Source organism: Corythoichthys intestinalis, chromosome 22 (assembly GCF_030265065.1).
Source record: "Corythoichthys intestinalis isolate RoL2023-P3 chromosome 22, ASM3026506v1, whole genome shotgun sequence".
Lineage (NCBI taxonomy): Eukaryota > Metazoa > Chordata > Actinopteri > Syngnathiformes > Syngnathidae > Corythoichthys > Corythoichthys intestinalis.
Genome location: NC_080416.1, coordinates 15,236,052 through 15,263,614, shown reverse-complemented (window position 1 = coordinate 15,263,614; position 27,563 = coordinate 15,236,052). Strand labels below are relative to the sequence as shown.

General features: G+C 38.1%; 1 protein-coding gene across 2 annotated transcripts in view; it reads left to right on the top strand.

Moving 5' to 3' along the window:
- Positions 1-27,563, top strand: part of LOC130910201 (solute carrier family 45 member 4-like) — a 100,940-nt gene that overhangs the window by 49,983 nt on the left and 23,394 nt on the right. For both annotated transcript variants that reach the window (XM_057827231.1, XM_057827232.1), the window contains one exon: positions 23,583-23,771. In XM_057827231.1, the coding sequence (XP_057683214.1) occupies positions 23,583-23,771 (189 nt within the window). The remainder of the gene's footprint in view (positions 1-23,582; positions 23,772-27,563) is intronic.

Here is a 27,563-nt window from a genome sequence, read left to right as displayed (position 1 = left end):
AATTAACGCACATGCCCCGCTCAGACAGATTTAAATGACAGTACAGTGAAATGCCCACTTGTTAATTGGGTTTTGTGGAGTTTTGCTGCCCTCTGCTGGCGCTTGGGTGCGACTGATTTTATAAGCTTCAGCACCCATGAGCATTGTGTAAGTAATTATTGACATCAACAATGGTGGGCTACTAATTTATTTTTTGATTGAAAAATTTACAAATTTTATTATAACGAAAACATTAAGAGGGGTTTTAATATAAAAGTTGTATAACTTGTACTAACATTTATCTTTTAAGAACTACAAGTCTTTCTATCCATGGATCGCTTTAACAGAATGTTAATAATGTTAATGCCATCTTGTTGATTTATTGTTATAATAAACAAATACAGTCCTTATGTACCGCATGTTGAATATATATATATATATATATATATCTATGTATATATCCATCTTGTGTCTTATTTTTCCATTCCAACAATAATTTACAGAAAAATATGGCATATTTTATAGATGGTTTGAATTGCGATTAATTGCGATTAATTACTATTAATTAATGTTTAAGCTGTAATTAACTCGTTTAAAAATTTTAATCGTTTGACAGCCCTAATTTAAATGTTAAGATATTAAGATTTGAATGAGGCAAAATAACATGCTTTTTCTCTCAATTATATTGTTATAATCATTTGTGTCAGATGTACTGTCATTTCTGTATAAAAATTCATTTGGTGTTCAAAAAGTCTTTTTTTCAAACTTGAGTCTTGAAAAAGAGGGGGTCGTCTTCTAATCAGGGCCGTCTTATATTCGGGCCAATACAGTAGTTTAAACTTTATTTATTAATATATATAGATATATACTACATAGTATAAATACGTATATTAGATTTTTGCATCGGGAAAAAAATACTTTTACTTTTTACTTGTAAAGTCAATTTTAAAGCAAGTGCTTTTGTACTTGAATAGATTTTTTCTTAGGTACTTATACTTTTACTGGAGTCATTTTTTTGCTGCACTCTGTACTTTTACTTCAGTAAAAAAACAAGTGTGTACTTTATCCACTACTGACAATATGTTTACTTTTTATAGATTAGTTTTAACTTGGTGGCCCGCCAGGTTTATAAACCACAATGTGAAACCCTGGTCTCATGGAGCCAGTTCAAGTGACATTCAAGGCTTCTAGAGTTACACATCAATAAAACATTGTCTTCCATAATGTTTTTAAAAAAACAATGAATTAAATCAAACGTTTTCTGTTGATGTCTATTTGGGTTTCCCCGCATCTGCAAAGGACTGAATTACTTGGAAGTAGTTGTGTTTTAGTACTCATTGCGACTCATTACTGTCAGACCACAACATCAACGAGCCTCAACTTGCTACTTTGGAACGATGCTCTAAAAAATAGTTGGAGGGCGATATCAGTGAATCAGTTAACAAGGTCTAAAATAATACTGCCTGGCGAGAAGCCAGTTGGCTTGTGTGCCAGGTAGCCTTTGAATGATCTTGTCATGTTAGCTGAGAGGATAAGCTTCTCAGATGACCTTGCAGACGGAACACCGGAGGGGGTGGAGAGACAGGTTACGTAAATGACTTTCTCCATGTCACCCAGCCACTAATCGCCATAATCTGACCCTCAGTCACTCATGGGCGACTGGTGTTTTAAAAAGGACTGATTTGCACGGGATTAAAAAGGAAGGGAAACTGCACAGGTCATGTGAAATGTCCCCCCTAGTGGCAGGTTTCAAGATTTTTGGCCGCAGTCAGCGTCTTTCACACCTCTGACGTGACTCACCAGTCTGCTCAGCTATTTAAAACCCCCTCCCCTATTTATAGCACTTACATAATCTCTGCGCCAACTTTGTTATTACTCTTAGCATTATTCACACACACCCTTAAAGGGCTTTGGAGTCTGCCAAGCGAGGCGACGCTGCAGCAACACTGGCACGTGACCAGAAAGCTACCCAAATAGCGGTCCGCGGGCGAGGGCCGCCGCTGTTCACGTTTGTTATTATAGACAAAAGGCATATTATGTACGTTGGGTACGACAGCGCATGACATGAAAGCGCGAACAGTATGTGGTCGCAATGAATGCAGAATATGTTAGGAATGTTGGAATGTGTCTATGTGTCAGCACACAGACTCATTCTCAGCCTAAAGGGAGGGTAAGTCATTTAAAAAAAAAAAAAAAAAAAAACGCCTGCTGAGCTCTCAGGTGATTTTGCAGGACAAAAAAACAACACAACAAGCAAATTCTCACCTTAGTTTAAAGGGACAGACAATTAATCTATCCTCTACATGTTTAATGCAGTGAAAAACACAGAACTTCATTTCCTAGATTTGTAACAGTGGAGAAAAATATAAATATAAACTAGGGCTGTCAAAATTATCGCGTTAACGAGCGGTAATTAATTTTTTTAATTAATCCCGTTAAAATATTTGACGCAATTAACGCACAAATGCTCTGCTCAGATTAAAATGACAGCACAGCGAAAGCTGTACTTGTTGTGTTTTTCGGAGTTTTGCCGCCCTCTGCTGGCGCTTGGGTGCGACTGATTTTATAGGCTTCAACACCCATGAGCATTGTGTAAGTAATTATTGACAACAACAATGGCGGGCTACTAGTTTAGTTTTTCATTGAAAATTTTACAAATTTTATTAAAACAAAAACATGAAGAGGGGTTTTAATATAAAATTTCTATAACTTGTAGTAAAATTTATCTTTTAAGAACTACAAGTCTTTCTATCCATGGATCGCTTTAACAGAATGTTAATAATGGTATTGCCATCTTGTTGATTTATTGTTATAATAAAGAAATACGGTACTTATGTACCGTATGTTGAATGCACATATCCATCTTGTGTCTTATCTTTCCATTCCAACAATAATTTACAGAAAAATATCGCATATTTTATAAATGGTTTGAATTGCGATTAATTGCGATTAATTACGATTAATTAATTTTTAAGCTGTAATTAACTCGATTAAAAAATTTTAATCGTTTGACAACCCTAATATAAACGTTATTTGCAGGAAGTAGTCATCGGAAGTTTTGGCAGCCATTTTATCAATGTCAATACTATTGTAGACAATCAAATGTGAGTATTCTACATTGCCCGCCTTTCCTCTTGACATCATTGATACTCGAGTGTATCCGTGTGTACTGAGGTATGACATAGTATCTGAACCTTTTGGAATTCCTCACATTTCTGCATAAAATCACCATCAAATGTGATCTGATCTTTGTCAAAATCACACAGATGAAAAAACAGGGTCTGTTTTACCTAAAACCACCCAAAAATTCATAGGTTTTAATGGGGATAGCATGCAAACAATGACAGAAGGGGAAATGTAAGTCAGTGAACTATCACATTTTATAATTTGTTGCCCCCTCTTTGGCAGCAATAACTTCAGTCAGACGCTTCCTGTAGCTGCAGATCAGTCTGGCAGATCATTCAGGACTAATTTTGGCCCATTCTTCTCTACAAAACGTCTGTATTTCAGATTCCTGGAATGTCTGGCATGAATCACTGTATTTAGGTCATGCCACTCCAGAACGTGTATTTTGTTCTTCTGAAAGCATTCTGAAGTTGATTTACTTGTGTTTTGGGTCGTCTTGTTTTACCATCCGTCCTCTTTTTAACTTCAATTGTCTGAGACGGACTAAGGTTTTCCTGCAAAACATCCTGATGCTTTTGAATTCATTCTTTCATTAATTAATTGCAAGTTGGCCAGGCCCTGAGGAAGCAAAACAGCCCCAAATCATGATGCTCGCTCCACCATGCTTCACGGTGGGGATGAGGTGTTGATGTTGGTGAGCTGTTCCATTTTTCCTAGTATTTTGTATTGTATTTTGCCAAAATTTCTGTGGCGTGTCCAAGTGCCTTTTTGCGAACATTAAACGAGCAACAATGTTTTTTCTTCTTGACAGCAGGGGCTTCCTCTGTGGAGTCCTCCCCTGAACACCATTCTTTGCCATAGTTTTACACATCTCTAGGGTTCTTTTTTACCTCTCTGAGTATTCTGCACAGAACTCTTGGCGTCATCTTTGTTGGACGGGCACTCCTTGGGAGAGCAGCAACAGTGCCTAACTTTCTCCATTTGTCAACAACTTCTCTGACGGTTGCTTGATGAACATCCAGACTTTTAGCCTTTCCCAGCTTGTCATTGTTTGCATACTATCCTCATTAAAATGTGAAAACTAATAAATGTTTGTGTGATTTTAGTTAAAGCGGAGTTTTTTCATCTGTTTGATTTTGACAAAGATCAGATCACATTTGATGGTGATTTTATGCAAAAATGTGAGAAATTCCAAAAGGTTCAGATATCTTTTCATACCACAGTATGTGTAAGGGTGTAAGTGACATCACAAAATGGCTGCACATGCAAGCGATGTAATGTTTTGTGTTTTTAACAATATTATCTCCATTGGCAAAGGTCTAAAAAATAAACAGTTTGCATTAGGGGTGTGACAATATTAAGGCTGCAGCTATCGATTATTTAGGTCATCAATTAATCTATCCACTAGTTAGTTCGATTAATTGAGTAATGGGATTACGAATATTTAATGCGTAACAATAAATTTTATGATGTTAAACAAATCCACAAGTTACGCTTGCAATATTATTTTGGCTTGCTAAGATGGCACTTTCAAAAGAGCATGAAATGCGAATAAAAAATAAAATTCCTCAGTGTTTCTTCAAACAATAAATTTTTTTGCTCTTTCGCAAGCGCAATGAACAAATTTAAAAATAAATTCAAATACCTGAGCTTAGCCTCAAATGATGTTAAAAAAAATAAATGAGGATCTATGTACAACAAAAGAACAATTGGCTAACTTGCATAGCTACAGTCCGCTAGCCTAAATGCTATAACATGCTAAAATGCTACAGTACTCCCACAAAAACTGCTAAATATAGTTCTAAACTAAATAACGAAGGCACAAACAAACGTCTTAGCTTGAACAAAGACATACCTTATGTTAGTCTTAACAGGGAGCTGCTGGATTCAGCCATGTTAGACGAATTCTGGCATATCCACTTTTGCCACGAAAAGGCAGTGTATCCACCAAAATCAATTAAACTAAATGCAACACTTTCAAAACAATCCATTACAACGTCACTCTAACTAAACAGGTTTTTTCTAATCGAATTACTCGAGTTAAGCGATTAATCGTTGCAGCAGAAGACAATATACTGAAACTGTGACATTTCGTGATATTTTGTATTCTAAAAGGTTACGGATATTTCGTTTTAAAAAGATATTACTGTTTTTTAAAAATGAACAGGTTGTTATGAAACTATCCCCACTAGAATAGTGTCTATGTTAGCTCATTGGCTGCCTTACGAGGGAAAAATGAATGTTCGTTTAAAATGGATTGGACGTCTAGCGCCGTCAATGGCACTGAAACCAGAGCAGAAAAAAATAAATAAGCTCAAAATCAACAGGAAATGGCCTAAAATGCCGCAAAATTAATTCATTGGCTGCCACCTCCAATCTGTTTGAAGTGGTAGGAATGGCAGAGAATGAACGAACACTGCCACCCTCACACTTCAAATGGATTTGACATCTACTAGTGATAAACTGATTGAAATTGACAGCGGAAGGACGAAAGAGCTAGATTTTCTGTTTATTAGTTGTATTGGAAATGATCGTAGAACAATACCCTAACCCCTGTATCTAGAATTGTTTAATCGCTTATGGATGTCCCGATCCGATCACGTGATCGGACAGATTTTCAATCACGTGATCGGAAATCTGGCAGATCACACCACCTTACTATCTAGGGCTGTGCCGCCAGCGTTTGGCATTTTGACTAATCGTTAAACAGTATGATTAATCTTGTGCTTGTCATGAGCAGCAATTTCTAATGCATCGAATAAAAACATATCTGAACGAGACCTAATTTTTCGTAGCTAAAAAATCCTAAAAGGCTTTTGCATTCTATCTAGGAATGAATCGCAAATAAAGAGTTACTGTCTTCCGTTATGACATCTGGTCGTTTTTCATAAAACAGACTAATTTGACACACATGCACGAATACTTAACACACAAACAGGCCAGGGTGAAAAAGCTTTCATGGCTAGCGCTGGAGGGTTTGCGTGTTTTTAAAAAAGAATACAAAAACATCTGCTCAGTCTCACCAACACTTGTGGGCATTGGACAGGATGGCTAAATAGCTGAAAGGATGCATGAAAGATACTTTTTTTTTTACAATTCACCCTTTCACCGTCTGTCGCCATCATTGAGAGTTAATTACTGTATTTTTCGGGCTATAAGTCGCAGTTGTTGTTATTTTTTTTCTTCAGCGTTTTGCCAGGCATGCGACTTATACTCTGGATTGACTAATAACAATGTGTTAATAATTTCACACATATCATTTCACATGTTATTTTAACACTAAACCGCAGGAGGGCGCTCAAGGCCTGTGTTTCAATATTTGCGGTAACTTATAAAAACAACTGAGAAGGGCTGAACAAAATGGCACAGAAAAAAACCCATCTTCTACAGATTATACTGTAATTACAAGTAGTGAAATGTGCAGCTGAAAATGTTAATCGAGCAGCAGAAAGAAAGTTTGAAGTTGGCAAGAAACTTGTATAGAACAAATTACACCCAAAAATGCAACTTTAGGCCTTTTCACATGAGCATTAGCCCAGTCAGAAGAGCGCTCTACGACAAGCACAAAATTGGAAGAGCCACGTAGCCTGACGTAAACACTGTCAGGAATGAAAAGCGGCAAGGATATTCACTATAGTTCCAAGCACCAATGTGTTTATTTTTCATTATTACACAAGAAAACAGTGACTTTTCCTATTTCAAGGAGTAGGGCGCATTATAATCAGAGATGTCCGATCACGTCATTTTCAAAGTATCGGGATCGGCAAAAAAATATCGGCCATGCCTTTTTTTTAATTTTTTTTTTTTTTTTATTATTAAATCGTTTTCTAATTGTATTTAACGTTACAGACATAATATGTTACAATCATCCAGAGTCTTTAGTTTAGGTTTAAGGTAGGGTTATCAAATTTATCCCAATAACGGCAGTAATTTTTAAAAAAATGTATCACGTTAACGCAATTAATGCATGCGTTGCACGAGCCACTCACGCATTGTCGGGCTCAATCTGTAATTGCGCCGTTTCACCTATATAGAGAGATAAAAGGCAGCGTAAAATGAGTAGAGTGAATTTTGTCAGCTTTTGGAGCCTTTTTTAAATTGGCTAAAGCCTTACAATCCTTCTCCCTACGATTAGAAACATCATGGGAAGCAATGTGGGGAAGCAAGGTAGAAAATGATCTTTTTCTTAACACGTTATGTTTAGGGCTGTCAAAATTATCGCGTTAATGTGCGGTAATTAATTTTTTTAATTAATCACGTTAAAATATTTGACGCAATTAACGCACATGTCCCGCTCAGACAGTATTCTGCCTTTTGGTAAGTTTTACAGCAAGGCTTTTTGTGCTAACAGCGAACTCTTGTGGTCGCTTTGCGACATGGTTTATTGTTGTCTTGCCAGTTCAATATGGCTGCACGACGTCTCGGGCTGACGCCTACGTTGTAATGTTGTGCCTATATGATCCTTGGACAAGATTTGTCCGTAAGTATGGTTGTTGTAAATAATGTACATATTATGTTAGTAAGCGAAATGTTTTTTTTTTTTGTATGAGACGCTTTTTGTCTATATTTAGTGAACCTATATAGCGTGCTAAGCTAACGTTGTTGCTAATGCAATGCTTGTGTACTTTTTTTTTTTGTAGTTTTACGACGGTCTAAAGAGGACAATGGTTTGAGGCCATTTTATGAATAAATCAGATGAAAAAGGAAGAAGTCTTATTATTATGATGCCGTCGTTCACTAGCTGTCTAGCTTTGGAAAAAGTAGACGCTTCGGTGTGAGGACAGCATAGACAGATTTAAATGACAGGAGAGTGAAATGCCCACTACAGTCCTTATGTACCGTATGTTGAATGTATATATCCATCTTGTGTCTTATCTTTCCATTCCAACAATTTATTTTACAGAATATGTATATAATTTACAGAAAAATATGCATATTTTATAGATGGTTTGAATTGCGATGAATTACGATTAATTAATTTTTAAGCTGTAATTAACTCGATTAAAAATTTTAATCGTTTGACAGCCCTACTTATGTTATTTCCCAACGCAGAAAAGATATATCAATTGGTAGCACTACGCACAGTCATGGTTCCACTTCCCATCATGCACTGGGGCATGGCTACAGTATCATTTACTGAAAGCTCAACAGATACACCAGATGGCAATATTTAGTCACAATATACAAAGTCACAAGTCTTTCTATCCGTGGATCCCTCTCATAGAAAGAATGTTAATAATGTAAATGCAATCTTGAGGATTTATTGTCATAATAAACAAATACAGTACTTATGTACTGTATGTTGAATGTATATATTCGTCCGAGTTTTATTCATTTTTTTTCTTAATGCTTTGCCAAGATGTATATGATTGGGAAAAATTATCGGGAATGATTGGAATTGAATCGGGAGCAAAAAAAAAAGCAATCGGATCGGGAAATATCGGGATCGGCTGATACTCAAACTAAAACGATCGGGATCGGATCGGGACGAAAAAAACATGATCAGAACAACCCTAATTATAATAGCCGTGTAAAGAGTTTTACTAGTTTCGCTAATAAGGTGAATAGATTTTTTGTTGTTGTTGTTGTTGTTGGTGAATTACATTTCCACACAAACGCACATCGAGGTACCATTGGGCTTAGCAAGGAAAAGTATGACAGTCGTTTTTCGAGTGTCCCAGAGCTTGCGAAACTTTGAAAAAACACATTTATATAGATTTCGTCAGCTGTGATTTGCGTATATCCGTCTGCCAAAACAGCCTAATAGTACAGATATAAGTACGCCTGCCCCTCTGCTGTTGGATGTGTTGTTGACGTCAGTATGGTGGCACTCTGAAAATAGAGCAAGAACCTATTTTGGGCCCTGCCTCTCGGCACAAATTCATTCAAGCCTGCCGATCACTTTCACCGACGAATCCCCTCCCACATACACAATGAATGGGTTGCCGCAGAACCCTTTAACGAAAAAAACAACCTTTATACTCATGTGCGACCTATATAGGTAGTCCCCGGGTCACGAGTCCCGATTTACGTGATTTCGACTTTATGACGCCGGAGTCTCGCCCGCCATTTTGTCTCCAGTCTATTTTTTTTTTTTCGGGTTGCGTAAACAGTACCTTATTGTACCTCACAGTATCTTATTTTTCTACTTTATTTTATCAATATGACTGTTCTGCCCTTTGGCGAACTGTGTATTTGATTATAATGTTGACTTTTGTGATGCATGATTTAATTTTGTGCAGGAAGCGTAGAGCAGGTAGTACTTCCGCACGTGTGTAAGACAGACTTGGGCATGTGCCGGTATGATATTCTGACGGTATAACCCTAAGCAAAATATCACGGTATTACAGTATTGTGATTACAGCTCTAAAATGTGTTACTTTGACATATCTTGCTTTTTTTTTTTTTGCTTTTTTTTTTTTTTTTTTTAAAACTTCTTTCCATTGAACAGCATTTTTATTTTTCTAAACATTAGCAAATTGGAACATAAGTATAATGTTAAGTTAAAAAATATACATATATGTATATTCTAAATAAAATAAATGCAGTCCTTACACCCCAAACCTTTGAACGGTAGTGTAGGTGAGCCTAAACCCGTAGCCACAGTTCAACATTATTACCATCAGAACAAAAAAATTTGAATTATTTTCCATAAAAAGCACGTGCGTATGTCTCGTATCATGTTTACATTATGCACACACTCTCTTTCTTAACACAGACAGTTGCCAGAAAGAAAAAACACCACATGGTTTACCAGCGCTAGACACACTAAACACGCTGGAGTTAAATAAATAAAATGCAAAATCATATTGGAGCTATTGCCTTCTCGACAGCCACCCGCCGCAAACATGTTTTACATGCCTGTCGGCAACTTGGCATTCCTCCACCTAGCCGCGGCCGTCTGTAACTTTTCTGTAGCTAAAGTATTTCCATACCAGCAATATCGTTTTCTTTGTTGGAGGGGAAAAGTTCAGGAGTTTCACCTCCTCCAGCCATCGTGTAGCACAGCTGACTCACCGACAATAAGCAACAACCGGTGGGGGAGGATTGAGCCTTACAGCTGCTAGCGAGGGATTTCTCCATGCATTTTTGGGACATAAAAAATAGCTCATACCTTAGGAACGGAAAATTTTTGCGGTTTTGAAATCTTGACGTTTTCATACCACGTTATACCTTGAAACCGGTAATCAGCACATGTCTAGTGTAAGTGCGCATGTACACACAGAAAGTATTTGCACACACAAAGAAGTGCGCACACACACTCTAGGAAGAGCGCATCTGCTCCCACAAAGAGTTCGCACAGACGAGTGAGAGAGAGAGGGGAAAAATTACAGCTTAGCTCGCTATCTAGATAGGATTTAATTTCAACGTCTTGGTGAGGACAGTACAATGATGTGTAATACATGTTTTTGGATCGTTATTTTGAGATTTCGGGGGTATTTAAGGGTACTTAAAGGGTTCATTCCGACCTATGCGGAAACTCGGGTTATGTCGCCAGTGTAGGAACAAGGGGTGCAACGGTTTAGTTAGCCCACGGTTTGGTTTGAACCTCGGTTTTGGGATCACTGTTTCGGTTCGGTTTGCTTTTTTTTTAAACTGCCTTTATTTTGCTTTTAAGAAAATGAAATAAACACTTAAAATGTAAACATGATCGACTGTTAAAATGCCTCTTAGCTCTTTGGCTAGTTTAGTGACTGACTACTGACATACACACACAGTAGTAAAAAAGTTACTTGGCAACGTAACTGGTGTTACCTTTGATGTTTTTGTTTGTTTTTTTCTTTTTTTTCCCAAAAAAAAACCAAATTAAAAAAAACATAGTAACCTTTGCTATGTTTGGAGGTCATTTAATGTTCTGAATCAACCGTTAAAGTTGATAAAATTGCTCCCTTTTTTGCATTAGTTCCCTTTTGTCTACTTTTGACATGTGAAAATTTTAAAACTGTTTCATCATTTAAAGATAGACTCAAGTCAAGAATTTGCCGATTTAGGAGTATTTTAGATAAAAAGTTACTTAGGTTCACTACAACAGAGCCTTTCTGAGAAGTTTACTGCTCTAAAATGGCGGCTGTTAACTAAAGCTACCAAGTCTGTCATTTCGCATGTAGTTCTATATGCATGAGATATCTAGGCGTAGGTTGTAGGCTGTCTGCTACAGCCAGGAAATATTGGAGCCACCTAGCCTAGCATCGCGTTTGCTATAGCGTCACAACAAACACTCTTCCCTCTCGGTGCCTCTGACTTTTCTCGCGTCATTCAACCAACGTATTAACGAACGGAGGAAAAAAACGTAATGCACGAAAAACGTACTGAATTTGAACGTAACGTACGGCGTACACATTTAAAAATCAGTGCTCACTTGTACAAATTACGCCGAGACCATACAACTTGACAGGTATGAATTATAGTGGACCGTCACGGTTAGGTAGTAGCACTCTGTAGCACGGGACGTCCAACTATCAGCGGTCACGGCAAAACTATGTGCTTTAGCGAAGTCATCTTTTCGGGGAATACGTTGTTGGAGAAATATGTCCGTGAGGGAACAATGTAACGCGGGTCAAGCGTTGCAAATAAATTAACGAAGCCCGCCGTGTGTTTTCACTGGTGTCATCTCCGGGGTTGTCCTGCTCTGAGAAAGTGATATCTGTGGGTGATGCCGGCTGAGGTGCCGGAGTCATGTTATAAGTAGGGCTGTCAAAATTATCGCGTTAACGGGCGTTAATTAATTTTTTAAATTAATCACGTCAAAATATTTGACGCAATTAACGCACGTTTGCCCCGCTCGGACAGATTTAAATGTCAGTACAGTGAAAGGCCAACTTGTTAATTGTGTTTTATGGCGTTTTTTCGCCCTCTGCTGGCGCTTGGGTGTGACTTGCATATGTTATCTGGCGTAATGTCGCCCTCTGCTGGCGATTCGGTGCAGCTGATTATTTGGGTTTCGGCGCGCTTTTCTGACGTGATTATATGTCGACGCGAACTCACACTAATAGACAGTGCTATTCAGACCAGCTAACGTCTGCATCCAGTATTCAGTGGCAGTTCTCATAGCCTCATCACACTGTTTGTGTCTAATACATGCATCGCTTGTGAGTTTTATTCTTCCTTTGTTTAAGTTCATGAGCATCATAATGTTATTGGTGATGTGTATTTGAATTTGTTCACATATATGGTGAAATGCAGTTACATTGTTAGATGCTTGTGAGCTAATTGGCTAGTGCTACTGCTCAAATGGACACGTGTGTGTACATTTTAAGTTATTTTGTGATTTATGCAAGTTATTGACACATTGCCTTGTTATTTTCAGTTTTACAAAAATACAAGAAACGTGCTCCTGTCAAAAAGAGATGACTTCAGTTTTTTGATTGAAAATTTTACAAATGTTATTAAAACGAAAACATTAAGAGGGGTTTTAATATAACATTTCTATAACTTGTACTAACATTCATCTTTTAAGAACTACAAGTCTTTCTATCCATGGATCACTTTAACAGAATGTTAATAATGTTAATGCCATCTTGTTGATTTATTGTTATAATAAACAAATACAGTCCTTATGTACCGTATGTTGAATGTATATATCCATCTTGTCTTATCTTTCCATTCCAACAATGATTTACAGAAAAATATGGCATATTTTATAGATGGTTTGAATTGCGTTTAATTGCGATTAATTACAATTAATTAATTTTTAAGCTGTAATTAACTCGATTAAAATTTTTAATCGTTTGACAGCCCTAGTTATAAGTGTTGCCATTAGCATAGGGAACAAGCGCTGAGCAATGCTTGCAAATTGTTTTTTTTTTCTTTCTTTTTTTCAATATTTTCTCTCCCTCCTATTTTCTCTCCCACCGCATTGTAGTCCACGGGGAATCCGAAATGTTGCCACACCGCAGATTTGAAAGAAGCCAGTGCTTCCTCAAAATTCGGTCTCTCCACTACTCCGCTCGCCATAGCTTAATGTTCTCTTTCTTGTTTCACTTTAGCTTCACTCGTAAGCGAGAGAGGGCGTTACTCGGCTTCTATTACACAGTTGCTTGACAGCGATCGGACATTTACTTGCGGCGGGGCGGGAATTTCTCCACAGCTGTGCTTCACGTCGCACACAGAGCTCGACCAATTCATTCCACAAGCGTTCGGAATAAATTAATTGCAAAACCCAAAAGGCGCGGTTCATAAAGGCGTATTGAACCGTACAGGGCGGACCATACGGTTCGGCTTTGAACCGCAAACCGTTGCACTGCTAGTAGGAACGAAACTCGTTTGTAACTCGTGGGCTACCTGTATATTTTTTTCCTATTCGTTGCGCATTTTTGAGCTGGTGTGACTTATAGTCCAAAAACATGGTCATTAAATTATGAAAATTGGAAAGTCTATAATGGATCTATTTCCTTAGTTTCAGTGTTATATAAGTGGTAACGTCAGAAAGTCATTTTTAGAGCAACAAGAAGAACAAGAACAATAACGACGAAACCTTTAAGACTGGGAATGTGGAGTCGCCCGAATGCTTCACCATCTTGTTGCTGATGATGCGAACACTAGTGGAAACTTCCCATGCGTTATAGTTCACCACTCCTGTCAATCACGTGCGCTCCTTCCAAGGGTCCTGTGACTGCCGAGCGGCGTCTTGTTACCGCCGAATAAACAGCATTTGTTGTCGGGACCTTCTCGACATCTCACACTCGCTTGCATGTATAAGTTGTACACTGCAGGCAGCTAGACTGCAGTGCTGTTATGTAACCTAACTCACAATGTGCGTGCTATTTTGAGGGATCATATCATTTAGTTCAGATTCAGTATAATTTCAAACTTGTGAATAGGAAGCAGGGGAATGTAGAGTACATGACACTGAACTGAGGGAAGGACTGGATCGTGGCAATTGTTTCTAAAGGTGTTCTAGAATGCTAGGACATGTGGATATGAAGTTTAACACTTGACACTCACTCCCCCTGCACTGCTGTGTTGAAGGCTCCTGTCCTCCAAAGTATTTTCAACGTCACACGAGATGCTCTTGCTTACTCATTAGATTTTTATTAATGTGGGATTCAGTGTCAGACACCCACAAACTTATGAAGACAGTTATTTTGTAAGTTAAAGGGGAAGTTCAGAATCTTTTACATTAAGCTTAAACTTGGAGTTTTTAAATGAGTTGCTGGAGTTGATTTCAACAAATTCCTTGCAGTTTGTTAGTTATTTATTCATTTCAGGGTCCGGCGTGGCTAAGCTAGCGCGTGTCAATGGTCCCGTCCTAGCATGCCAATTAAAAACGATACTGACAGATCTAACATAGTAAAATAAATTCAAAATGCTGACCGTTGTTCAAACTAACCATGCGGCCAAAACAATGTCACCTCAAACTGTCGTAATTCATTTATTTCTGCGGGACTACGGTAATTTTCGCACTATAAGGCGCACCTGACTATAAGCCTCTACCAGACAAATCTGACACGAAAACGACATTTGTTTCAAAGATAAGCCGCACTGGACTATAAGCCGCAGCTGTCTTCACTGTATTATGGGATATTTACACCAAAAGATATTAACCGGTAACACTTTATTTGACAGCGGCATCATACGATTGTCATAAGACCAAATGAACCACCAGCCAATTGGTTCAAAGCTTCATTGCTTCAAGAAGCTTCATTTGGCCATCACTGCTCCCTGAGGGGAGGCAGTCAACTTCTGCTGCCACCTGCTGTCCACACTGTTGTTGTCCAACATGCCACCTAGCATGCATTGCAGCGCTACAGATGAAAATAACAATGAAAATTCATGTTCTTTGCTAATTGTTTCTTCAGTTACTGTTCCAGTTGTTTCATTAATTGCTATTTATGGTATTTGGTAACACTTTATTTGACAGTGGTGCCATAAGACTGTAATTAGACAATCATAAATATGTCATATGGGGAAAAAAATCAACTAAAATGTTACCTATTAACCCAAATAAATCAATAAATAAACCGCACTGGACTATAAGCCACAGGAGTCAAAATGAAGGAAAAAAGTACCGGTCTACAGTCAAAAAATTACGGTATTTTTTTTAGATGCGTAATGCGACCACAATAGAGAGGAGTTCTTCGGCCACTTGTGCTTATGCTGCATTCAAGGAAGGCGGGAAGTTGGAGTCATCCCACTCGGATGGTACCGGTTGTGACCTCAAAGCGTTCCAAGTGTTTTTTATTTTAGCCTCCACACTGCGAAAAATGCCACTTCTAGAACGAGTAAAAAATGGAATTGAACAAGCCATTTTTGTCTTAGTGAGAATTCTTAAAATAAGACATCCATTCAGGATGAATGACATCTTGAAACTAGTTATATTTTACTAGTTCATCCTGAATGGATGTCTTATTTTAAGAAAACTCACCAAGACAAAAATTGCTTGTTCCATTTGCAGAATGTTCTTTTTATAAGCATCTTATCTCATTTCAAGTAATTTTTTACTCGTTTTAGAAGTGGCATTATTTTCCAGTGACCTCCAGCAAACATAGCTTCTCGTAAGCCATCAAATAGTGGAGGAAAAACAACGGCTTAGCTAAATAGACTACACTATAAACTCCCTTCTTTAGTTTTACCATTGACGGTCTGCTATTCGACGGGAGGCACATTTTGTTAAGTTATGTCTGATTGAAGCAACTCGTGATGTCGGGGTACTTTTTTTTTTTTCTAACTTCGCTATTAGGGCCCCCAGTTTGAGTGGTGATTTGTATATCGTGGTCGGCGGTCGTAAATCTCCCACCTTCCTCGAATACAATATCATTCTACGTAGTCTTGACTCAAGAGCGGCAACTTAGGCTAGGTCAGTACTTCTCAAATAGTGGGGCGGACCCCCCCCAATGCTGGGGGTGGCGCATGTGACCTTGGGGAAAATACTTTTTTGCCGCACTAGATTAAAGTGTAGTTGCACATCCACTCAGTGGGTGGCAGTGCCGCTCTGATTTTCAGCGTGTGCGCAGTATTTTTGAACCAAACAGGAACACACAGCAAAGAGCACCGGAGATATGAAAAGCTAAGACAAGGAAATTTGATGAAGCGTATGTAGCATTTGGCTTTGACTTTTAGTACAGTGGGGGACGAGGAAAGACCAGTCTGTTTACTTTGTCTAAAAATGTTCGCAGCAGACAGCAGGAATGATTTTTTTTCTGCGAAAACGCACCGAATATTGCCAACAATCCTCCCGCTTAGTCAGTTTTACATGAGTAAACCAGCAAGCACTGTCAGCATCATATAAGGTGGCATACCTAGTTGCTCAGTGCAAAATAACCCCATACCATAGCAAAGGAGCTGATACTGCCTGCAGTAAAATAAAAAATTGTCCCTCAGTCCAATGACACTGTCATTTTTGTTCTATTAATTTTTGTTTTTTTGGTCTAATTGTTTGGCATATTATCCTAATGAGTTAATGTTGCTGATCAATTTGAATTTATTATTATTTATTGATTTTATTACATTTTAATTTTCAGTATCAAACGGTCAAAAAATGTATCGAGTGTATTTTTACAGTATGGATGTTTTTTTTTTGTTTTTTGTTTTTTTACACCTTATTGTAAGTTGATCTATATTACTTTTTTTCTTCTGATATTAAAAAGAACACAATGTTATGCAGAGGTGCACTTATAATCATAAGAATTTTATATGCAAATGATACTACAGTATATTTATAGTAGCGGCAGAGAGTTGGGGGGGCGCAAAACGTTTACGTCTTCCTGTCGGGGGCATAAAATAAAAGAATTGAGAAGCACTGGGCTAGGTTCATACCGCAGATCATAAGCCACGAATCTGATTATTTCGTGTTTTTCACTCTCGAGTGAGGCATTAACTTAACCGTCCAGAAGTAGCATAGAAGTGGACCATTTCAAATCCGATCTGGGTCACTTTCTTATGTGGATTAAATCCGATCTGGGCCACATTTTTCCAGAATGTAGCGGCGGTCTGAACTGTCAAGTCTCCCAAATCGGAATTCATATAGCAATTAGGTCAGCAAAGGGCGAGACAGACTGAGCGCTACGGTAGCGGTGCAGCTAGCGTTAGCTCCTAGTTTGAACACGACTTTTGGGGAAGGAGCGGGCTTGAAAACAGTCATAAAAAATAAAATGGGTTGAGGATAAGTCTGACAATGCTCGGTTTTCTCTCTGCTCCAAATGAGCAATATTTCAAGATTGCTTACACGGCCGGGAGTCAGGGCAAACTGTCCGTATGTGTGTATGTGTGCATCATGTTTAGTCGTTTGTTTTGATACTCCTGCGCATGCGGTTCAGTTGCTCATCGCGTCTTGGACTGCGAATTAGTGCGCATGCGTGATACTTGAACGGGCTCAATGGACAAAGGAAGTCTGAACGGGCACGCCAAAAAAAAACAGATTTGACAAAAAATCAGAATTGTGCATTAAGACCTGCGGTATGAACCTAGCCATAGTGAAAGGTGCATTTAGAGGCTGTGGAAACAGACAGAAGAAATAAGGCAAATAAGAGTTTCCACAAATTCCCTATGAAGAACAAGGAACAATACAAACTGTGGATACTTGCTGCTGGCTACGACAAACACACCGGTGAAAAAAATTATCACTCCGCTCTGCAGCCTGTTACCTACAGTGCTGCTGGATAAAAAATGTTGCTGTTCATACTAGTTATTGACATACAATGGTAATTTTTAATAAATTCATCCTGAAAACATAGCCAACACTATTGATTACATGGGTCGTCGGTGATTTTCATGCGTGCATATGTTGTTTTTAACTCATTCACTCCCAGCCATTTTCACCGGAGCAAGGCCCTTCGCTCCCTTTTACTGGATTTTGACTGATTTTGCAAGGCCCACAGAAAATTCTCTTCTATTGCTATATAAACATGGAACCCACCAAAAGAAAGATTAGACTGTTTTCTTTCAGCAGGAAAAAAAGTAAGTTCATATCTTTTTCCATTCTTCAGAAATGAGCATTAGAAAATAGCTTAGTTTGAGCAATTTTCCAATTTCTGATGAAAAAACAGAGAAATTGAGCTTTTTGTGAAAGCATACATTTAAACATAACTTTGACTTTAACACAGCTATTTTTTGCTTTAGTTACATCCCAAACATCTGAATAATGGTTTCCTTTTACAAAATATCATGAACAACAAGACAAATAGAGCTTTTGATAATAAAGTAACAATTTATTTACACATAACTGAGAGATGACGCTGTTGTCGCTGCGAAACCCGGGTAAACTTTTCCCTCATAGATGGATTTTTTTGAGTCTCTGCGGGGTCTGCTCGGCGAGCAGCACGGACGTAACGGCATCTTCCGCTGCACTGTTGGTCCCAGTCGTTCTCTTCGTCGTGCAGTGCCTCGCATCCCAGGCGTCCTCTCGGTTGTTCTGCTCGGTCGTCCGCCACCTGGCATCCTTCCGCTGGCGCTCCGACCGTGTGGCCCGGCCGTTCGTTGCCATTGAATCGGGTCTTACCAAATGCGCTACTGCCCTCCAGTGGCCAGTTTTATTGCTTTAAAATGGATTTATCAGCTTTGTGCTTTGGAGCTCAGTTGAATCAGAACCCAGAGATGTCTCTGATTAAAAAAAAAAAAAGTAAAGGACGTATAAATACATCTTTGGGACACTTAAACCATTAAAAATAGAACGTATTTATGGTTTTTGGGAGCAAATGAGTTAATGGCATACTAGGACGGGCTCATTGACTCGTGCTAGCTTAGCCACTCCGGAGCCCTGAAACAAATAACTAACTAACAGCACGGAATTTGTTGAAATCAACTCCACTGACTAATGAAACCCCTGCTAACTTGAAGATTAAGCCAACTTCCCCTTTAAAAAAAGAAACATAAAAACCATATGAACTAGAGATGTCGATCAGGTCCGATCACGTCATTTTCAAAGTATCGGAATCGGCAAAAAAATATCAGCCATGCCTTTTTTTAATATATATATATATATATATATATATTTTTTTTTTTTTTATCAAATCGTTTTCTAATTGTATTTAACGTTACAGACATAATATATTTCACTCTTTCAGAGTCTTTAGTTTAGGCTTAAGGTACGGCTATAAAATTTATCCTAATAAATAAAATAATAAAATAATAAAATTAATTTTTTGAATAATGTATCATGTTAAAATATTTAACACAATTAATGCATGCGCTGCATGACCCACTCACGCATTGTCATGCTCAAACTGTAATGGCGCCGTTTTACCTATATAGAGAGATAAAAGGCAGCGTAAAATGAGTAGAGTGAATTTTGGCAGCCTTTGGAGCCTTTTTATAATTGGCTAAAACCTGACAATTCCTCTCCCTACGATTAGAAATATCATGGGAAGCAATGTGGGGAAGCAAGGTAGCAATTGATCTTTATCTTAACACCTTATGTTATTTGTCAACGCAGAGAAGATATATCAATTGGTAGCACTACGCACAGTCATGGTTCCACTTCCCATCATGCATTTGGGCATGACTACAGTATCATTTACTGAAAGCTCAACAAATACACTAGATGGCAATATTTAGTCACAATACCTGTTGAGGTGGTTGTAGCTCAACGTTTGCATTCGTAGGAAGAATTGACGGAGAATAAGTTGTCTTTTAGCCAAAACTTGGCGTGTTTAATTTCCACTGACATGCGGATACATCCTCTCTCATTGCTGTCTTCACAGGCAATCCCACAAATCAAAGTCATCAAAGTCAAACACAAAGAAGTAAAGAAGTAGCACTTTAGACAATTAAGTCCCATCCTGCCATCTTGTGGGGAAAAGATAATATGTCAATAATAACAAGCAATAGGAGCATTGTTTCCACATCAACTGAGGACACATTTATGAATACAAAACATTTCCTCCACCATTTCTCTCAACACCAGTCACAAGTCTTTCTATCCGTGGATCCCTCTCACAGAAAGAATGTTAATAATGTAAATGCCATCTTGAGGATTTATTGTCGTAATAAAGAAATACAGTACTTATGGACTGTATGTTGAATGTATATATTCGTCCGAGTTTTATTCATTTTTTTCTTAATGCATTGCCAAAATGTATATGATCGGGAAAAATTATCGGGAATGATTGGAATTGAATCGGGAGCAAAAAAAAAGCTATCGGCTCGGGAAATATCGGGATCGGCAGATACTCAAACTAAAACGATCGGATCGGGAGCAAAAAAAAAATGATCGGAACAACCCTAATATAAACTGTTCTCTCAACCCAGGTAGTTTAAAGAACACCCCTCAATAGTGACCTGTAGGGAAACGGAGGCCACACAATCAGCGTCATTCAGGATCTTCGGACAACAAGGAGTCGACTGTTGGCGCCCGCTTTGCTTCTGTACTTTGTTCAGCTTCCTCATGCTAAAGTGTAAAAGTAGCCCCGCAAAAAAAAGAGGAAATAGTAAAATGAGTACGTCGACAACGTACGAGCTCTTGGTTTCGTTTCCCACCATCCATCACAGCTGAGGAACATTGGGTTCTTCCTCACGCGCTATCCACCTCCTCACCTCGTCTTTGACCCTGATCCTTTCTCATGCTGCCCTCCCCCGTTCTCTCTCTTTTCTTGTTTGTCTCATGAAAAAAAAAAACTTCCTGCAAAATTCTCTCAGTATTGTTTGGTTTTTGTGTGCGTGTGCGCTCGTTCGTACCTACGAGACAAGTGTGGGAACGCAGACCTGGTGGAGTATACTATGTGTTATGACAGTTATTATGCTATTATATTGCTGAGTGCATGCGTGAGAAAAGTTTGCGGGTCTCAGAATGGTCACAGCGTTAGGTACACTTGTCTCATAACATTGTAATGATGCTTTGCTTTTAGCGTTGGGGTGGTATTAAAACAGGTGTGCGTGGCAACTTTGGTGCTTTAGAGCTTCTGATATAGATTTTTAAAACATTCATGTTAAAAAAAAAAATACATGTGAAATGATTCGTTGTAAATGTATTATTCATAATTCATTCATTATTCATAATCGATCTTTAATAGAAATGAAATATTATTGCATGTACAATTTTACTATCATTTACATAGTAATCCGATTTACAATTTTGAATACAAAATTTTATTTCATTTGATTTTTAATAAAATTATTTTTTTCCCAATAACATAGCTTTTTCAAAACAAAAATTCATGGTTAAAAAAGAAGTACATGTAAAATAATTTGTTGAAAATGTATTATTCATAATTCATACATTATTCATAATCACAGAACCAATTTTTGATAGAAATGAAATATTATTGCATGTATAATAAAATTGTACGTGCAATGTTTCATGAATAAATTATGAATAATACATTTTCAACGACTAATTATTTTACATGTACTTTTTTTTTTTCAGATTAACAATTTTAAATACATTTGTTTTATTTCAATGTATTTTTCATTTTGATAAAATGATTTTTTCCCATTTAGTTTTTTTTAATTATAATTCAATATTATAATATTCTAATAGTAACTGTATATATTTTAATAAAAATACAACAAAATATTACATTCATGTAAACCTTTAAGAATAAAGATCTTCTTTACATTACTTATTTCTGATACATTTAATAATTATAATTCAATATCATATTCTTATTGTATCGATATATTTTTTTATAAAAATGCAACAAAATATTACATTCATGGAAACTTAAGCATAAAAATATTCTTTACATATTTCTTACACATTTAAAACATGTATGAACAACAATTTTAAATTATAACATTTGTCTTACTGTATTTTTTATTTTCAATATTTTCATTTTTGTGGCATTATCTATGTAGTAGTAGTTTATTTTAGGGCTGTCAAACAATTAAAAATTTTAATCGAGTTAATCACAGCTTAAAAATTAATCGTAATTAATCGCAATTCAAACCATCTCTAAAATATGCCATATTTTTCTGTAAATTATTGTTGGAATAGAAGGATAAGACACAAGACGGACATAAACATTCAACATACTGTACATAAGTACTGTATTTGTTTATTATAACAATAAATTCACAAGATGGCTTTAACATTATTAACATTCTTTCTGTTAAAGGAATCCACGGATAGAAAGTTTTGTAGTTCTTAAAAGATAAATGTGAGTACAAGTTTCAGTAATTTTGTATTAAAACCTCTCTTAATGTTTTCGTTTTAATGAAATTTGTAAAATTTTCAATCAAAAAATAAACTAATAGCTCGCCATTCTCGGCGACGTCACAGCCGTTCTTTCACAGTGTCTTTAACTACGTAAGGTAGTGATTGAAATACACCACAAGGTGTCAATGACGAGTTTTAAATTAATTAGAGATCTAGCCAACGAGTGCGTTTTGCGCCTCAACTGACACCGTAGTTTCCGGGTTCATTGTACTGTTTTGGAAGCGAAACAGCCCCACAGCATCACTGACCCACCCCCATACTTCACAGTGGATATGAGGTGCTTTTCAGCATGCGCATCTTTCGTGGCACGCCAGACCCACTTAGAGTGTTTGTTGCCAAAAAGCTCAATCTTGGTCTCATCTGACCAAAGCACACGGTCGCGTGCCACGAAAGATGCGCGTGCTGAAAAGCACCTCATACCCACTGTGAAGTATGGGGGTGGGTCAGTGATGATGTGGGGCTGTTTTGCTTCCAAAGGCCCTGGGAACCTTGTTAGGGTGCATGGCATCATGAATGCTTTGAAATACCAGGACATTTTAAATCAAAATTTGTTGCCCTCTGCCTGAAAGCTGAAGATGGGTCGTCAGTGGGTCTTTCAGCAAGACAATGACCCTAAACATATGGCCAAATCTACACAGAAATGGTTCACCAGACACAAAATCAAGCTCCTCCCATGGCCATCTCAGTCCCCAGACCTTGTTTTGTTGTCAAAAGGGGGTTGTACAAAGTATTAACACCAGGGGTGCTAATAATTGTGACACACATTATTTGATGTCAAATAATTATTTCTATATGTGGGTTTTTTTCCCCACTGAATAAAGGCACATGTATTGAAGGTTGGATTTTTCTCTTTTTTTTCCATTAAGATCCCATATTATTTGAATTAAAAAAAAAAAAACATTAGAAGCTAAAAAACACATCTTAACCAGGGGTGACAATAATTATGGAGGGCACTGTAGATACGTTTATTTTCTTTTAAACAGCAGTGTAGAACTCTACTCCATCCTCACTTGCGTGTGTGTGTGTCAGACAAAAGAACGAGCGAGGGAAAGTTTCCAAAGCGCACAACAGGAAGCGCCGCGTGAGTTTCGTCGCCGTATCGGCGGGAGCCAGGAAACCGATGATGATGGAGTCTCCGTGGCGACGGGGTTCCCAAGACCTGGTCGCCACGGCGGCAGGGTTCGAGACCTGTTAATGACTTCTCTTTCTCCATCGCCTGACAAACAAATGCAGACACTGGCACAGGAACAGGGCTAAGTGCTGACTAGGCGTTCCTGTTCTCTTTTTTATTTTGACTGAAAACGTGGTCATGAAATGTAATGGTTTTTTACGCCTGACCAAAATATGTTCCATTCCTATAACTTCTAATAAATTTCTGTGCGTCCAGGTCTTCCAGAGCAGTACAACAGCTTGACGTGGTTCCTCAGCCCAGTACTGGGCCTCATATTCACCCCTCTGATCGGCTCGGCTAGCGACCGCTGCACCCTGCGCTGGGGTCGCCGGAGGCCCTTCATTCTGGCACTTTGCATCGGAACGCTGATCGGGGTGGCGCTATTCCTAAATGGATCACTCATAGGTGAGAGAAAGCACACCAATGAAAGGATGCAACTCAATAAAAACCATGGTTTAAATTTAAAAATCCGCAATATTGTACAATATGGCCTTCTCACCTCCATATGTCACGACCACATGCGTGATCTGTTCTGACCATGGTTGAACTTTGTCCCACAGTAAAAATAGCCTTTTTTTTTTTTTTTCTCTTTCCCGGAGGCCGAGTATTACATCACCATAAGGTCATTTCAAAGTTGTATGCTGGCACGTCCGAGCCATTGATTGACAGTTTGATCTACGGGCCACGGATATTGATCACCCCCAGCGTAGTTCCTGTTGGAATGCGATTATTATTTGCTTTTGTTTTTGTTTGTTAGTGCTAAGGTTTGTGTATGATGTTACAAAGTGTCTTTGCTTGTTGCAAGGTTAGTTTTTTTCCTGTTTTGTTCAGATTAAAGGGATTTTTCCCTCTTATTTAATTAGTTTAAAATTGTTTTTGTATAATAATTGTAGTTTGTATTTTCATTTCATTAGGTTTGAGATATTTGCAGGTGCGTGATGTTTAAAAAGTCAAAAGATAACATTAAAAAAAATTGTTAGACCAACCCTCATTTTGAATACCCGTATTTTTCGGACTACAAGTCGCACCTGAGTATAAGTCGCACCAGCCATAAAATGCTCAACGAAGAGAAAAAAAACCGGTGTATAAGTCGCATTTTTGGGGGAAATTTACTTGATAAAATCCAACACATAGAACAGACATGTCATCTTCAAACGCAGTTTAATATAAAAATACATAGAGAACAACATGCTGAATAAATGTACAGCAGTGTTGTCACAGATTACTTGAAAAAGTAATTTAATTACTGATTACTGATTACGCCTCAAAAAAGTAATCTAGTTACTTTACTGATTACTTCATTATCAAAGTAACTAAGTTACTTTTTACCCATTTTTCTCCCTTTGTGGCCTCAACATAAGAATGACAACAGAAAAATGGCATCACATGTAATTGACTTTCCGATGATTGAATTTAAAGGGGAATATCAGAATTTCGCGCTAGCTTAGCCACTCCGGAGCCCTGAAACTAAGAAACATCTGACAAACTGCTTGGAATTTGTTGAAATCAACTCCACCGACCAATTAAACCTCGCTAACTCTAAGATTAAGCCTAATGTCAAAACTTCTGAATTTCGGGTTATGGTTAACAGCATATCAGTGCCAATGTAAAACAATGCAAACTGACGGTACAATAATCAACAACACACAAGTGGATTGTACAGTGCAATAAACACAAAGGTGGTGGCAGGCGCGGATGCGCGTGCAGCCGTGCATATTAACAACCCGGAAGTACTCCTCTCAACACACACGTGGTCAATTTGGCCACAAAACGTGGCTGCAACTAAGCACTTTACACTCAGTCAGACTTACAACACATCCCACAAATGCTAAACGAACACATCACCTCACGGCATTAATGTGCGACACGAATATGATGTAAACAAAGCTTGCCAACTTGAAGCGATGACTGCCCGTCGTTGCTACGGCAAAGCTACGAAACGACCGCGCATGTAGGGGGTCCAACCTTTTGCTGAGACCCTCCAGAATGAAGGAAAAATACTCACCTTCATTCATGGATATCCACAGATCAACATTCCCTCGCAACGTCTCAATACTCGGCGCGAATGTCCACCCGCCTCAGTCCCACAACACGTGACGCGAGACCAAAACAGGAACTGGCTAAGCGGTTGTCATGGAAAAACGTAACGGGAACCTTTTATTTTAGCATTTTCTATTCAAAATGCTCTTCGTACATGACTACAATATTCTTCATTCTACATACGTTATGAGGCAATGAAAAAATTGTAACGCAGAGACACTAAGGAAACTAACTTTCATCAGATTTCTGGTGTAGAAAAATGAACGCGTTAGATTATTCGTTACTGAAAAAAGTAATCAGATTACAGTAACGCGTTACTAACTAACGCGTTACTGACAACACTGATGTACGGTGTACAGTGCATGAACAACGAAATGCGAATATACTGTCCTCCCCAGGACGCTACGCCTCGGTGCTGGCTATTCAGCGGGCTAAACTCCCAAATGACGATGCTGGACGTCTGTATAATTTGCTGAATCAATTTCGTCCCCGATACCAAACAGGTTCGCATCAACGTAAATAAATGATAATTAGGTGCTTTTACAGCAATGACAAAAACGGTTAGCATGCGTTCGCTAGCATTAGCACATCGTTCAAACAACCACACAACTGGCTCTAAGTGTCCGATCGCGGGTGGAAAGCATACAACAACAACAGAAAAGACGACACACACAGGCGTTGCCTCTGTAGAGATATTTTACAAGCATAAACAATGAACGTAGGTTCGCAGCCGTGTTTCTCTCTCGCTAACTCGCCCACTCACTCAAACCTACGTTGCTGTCAGTCTTCTTCTGGCGTGTGAGCGCTATTCTTCACGTAAACAAGGGCGAGTGCGTCCCCACGTGGGCGTGAAAGCGCCACAAACTAGAAGCATGCATTTCAATATAAAAAAGTCAATAATACAATCAAACACACATTGCCAAAGGCAGAACGCGAACGTGGCCATAGCTATTAAGTAGAGATGTCCGATCACGTCATTTTCAAAGTATCGGAATCGGCAAAAAAATATCGGACATGCCTTTTTTTAATATATATATCATTTTTTATTAAATCGTTTTCTAATTGTATTTAACGTTACAGAAAGGTCTCACGCTCATCCAGAGTCTTTACTTTTGGCTTAAAGTAGGGCTATCAAATTTATCACGTTAACGGCGGTAATAATTTTTAACGCAATTAACGCATGCGCTGCACTACCCACTCACGCATTGTCGCGTTCAATCTATAATGGCACCGTTTTACGTATACATAGAGTTAAAAGGCAACGTAAAATGAATAGAGAGAATTTTGGCAGCTTTTGAAGACTTTTTTTAATTGGCTAAAGCCTTACAATCCCTCTCTCAACAATTAGAAATATCGTGGGAAACAATGTGGGGAAGAAAGGTAGTAGTCTATCTTTTTCTTAACACCCTATGTTATTTCCCAACGCAGAGAAGATATATCAATTGGTACCACTACGCACAGTCATGGTTGCACTTCCCATCATGCATTTGGGTAGAAGTTACATGGCTCCATTATCATTTACTGAAAGCTCAACAAATACACTAGATGGCAATATTTAGTCACAATATACAAAGTCACATTTCTCCTTTAAGAATTACAAGTCTTTCTATCCGTGGATCCCTCTCACAGAAAGAATGTTAATAATGTAAATGCCATCTTGAGGATTTATTGTCATAATAAACAAATCCAGTACTTATGTACTGTATTTTGAATGTATATATTCGTCCGAGTTTTATTCATTTTTTTCTTAATGCATTGCCAAAATGTATATGATCGGGAAAAATTATCGGGAATGATTGGAATAGAATCGGGAGCAAAAAAAAAAAAAAGCAATCGGACCGGGAAATACCAGGATCGGCAGATACTCAGACTAAAACGATCGGGATCGGATCGGGAGCAAAAAAACATGAACAACCCTACTATTAAGAGTTATTCAGATAACTATAGCACAAAGAACATGCTAACAAGTTCACCAAACCATCAGTGTCACTCCAAAACACCAAAATAACATGTGAAATGATATCATAATGTGTTAATAATTTCAAAAAGTTGCTCCTGAGTATAAGTCGCACCCCTAGCAAAACTATGAAAAAAAACCAACTTATTGCCCGAAAAATACGGTACATATTGACGTGTAAATATTGCTTTTGAAGATTA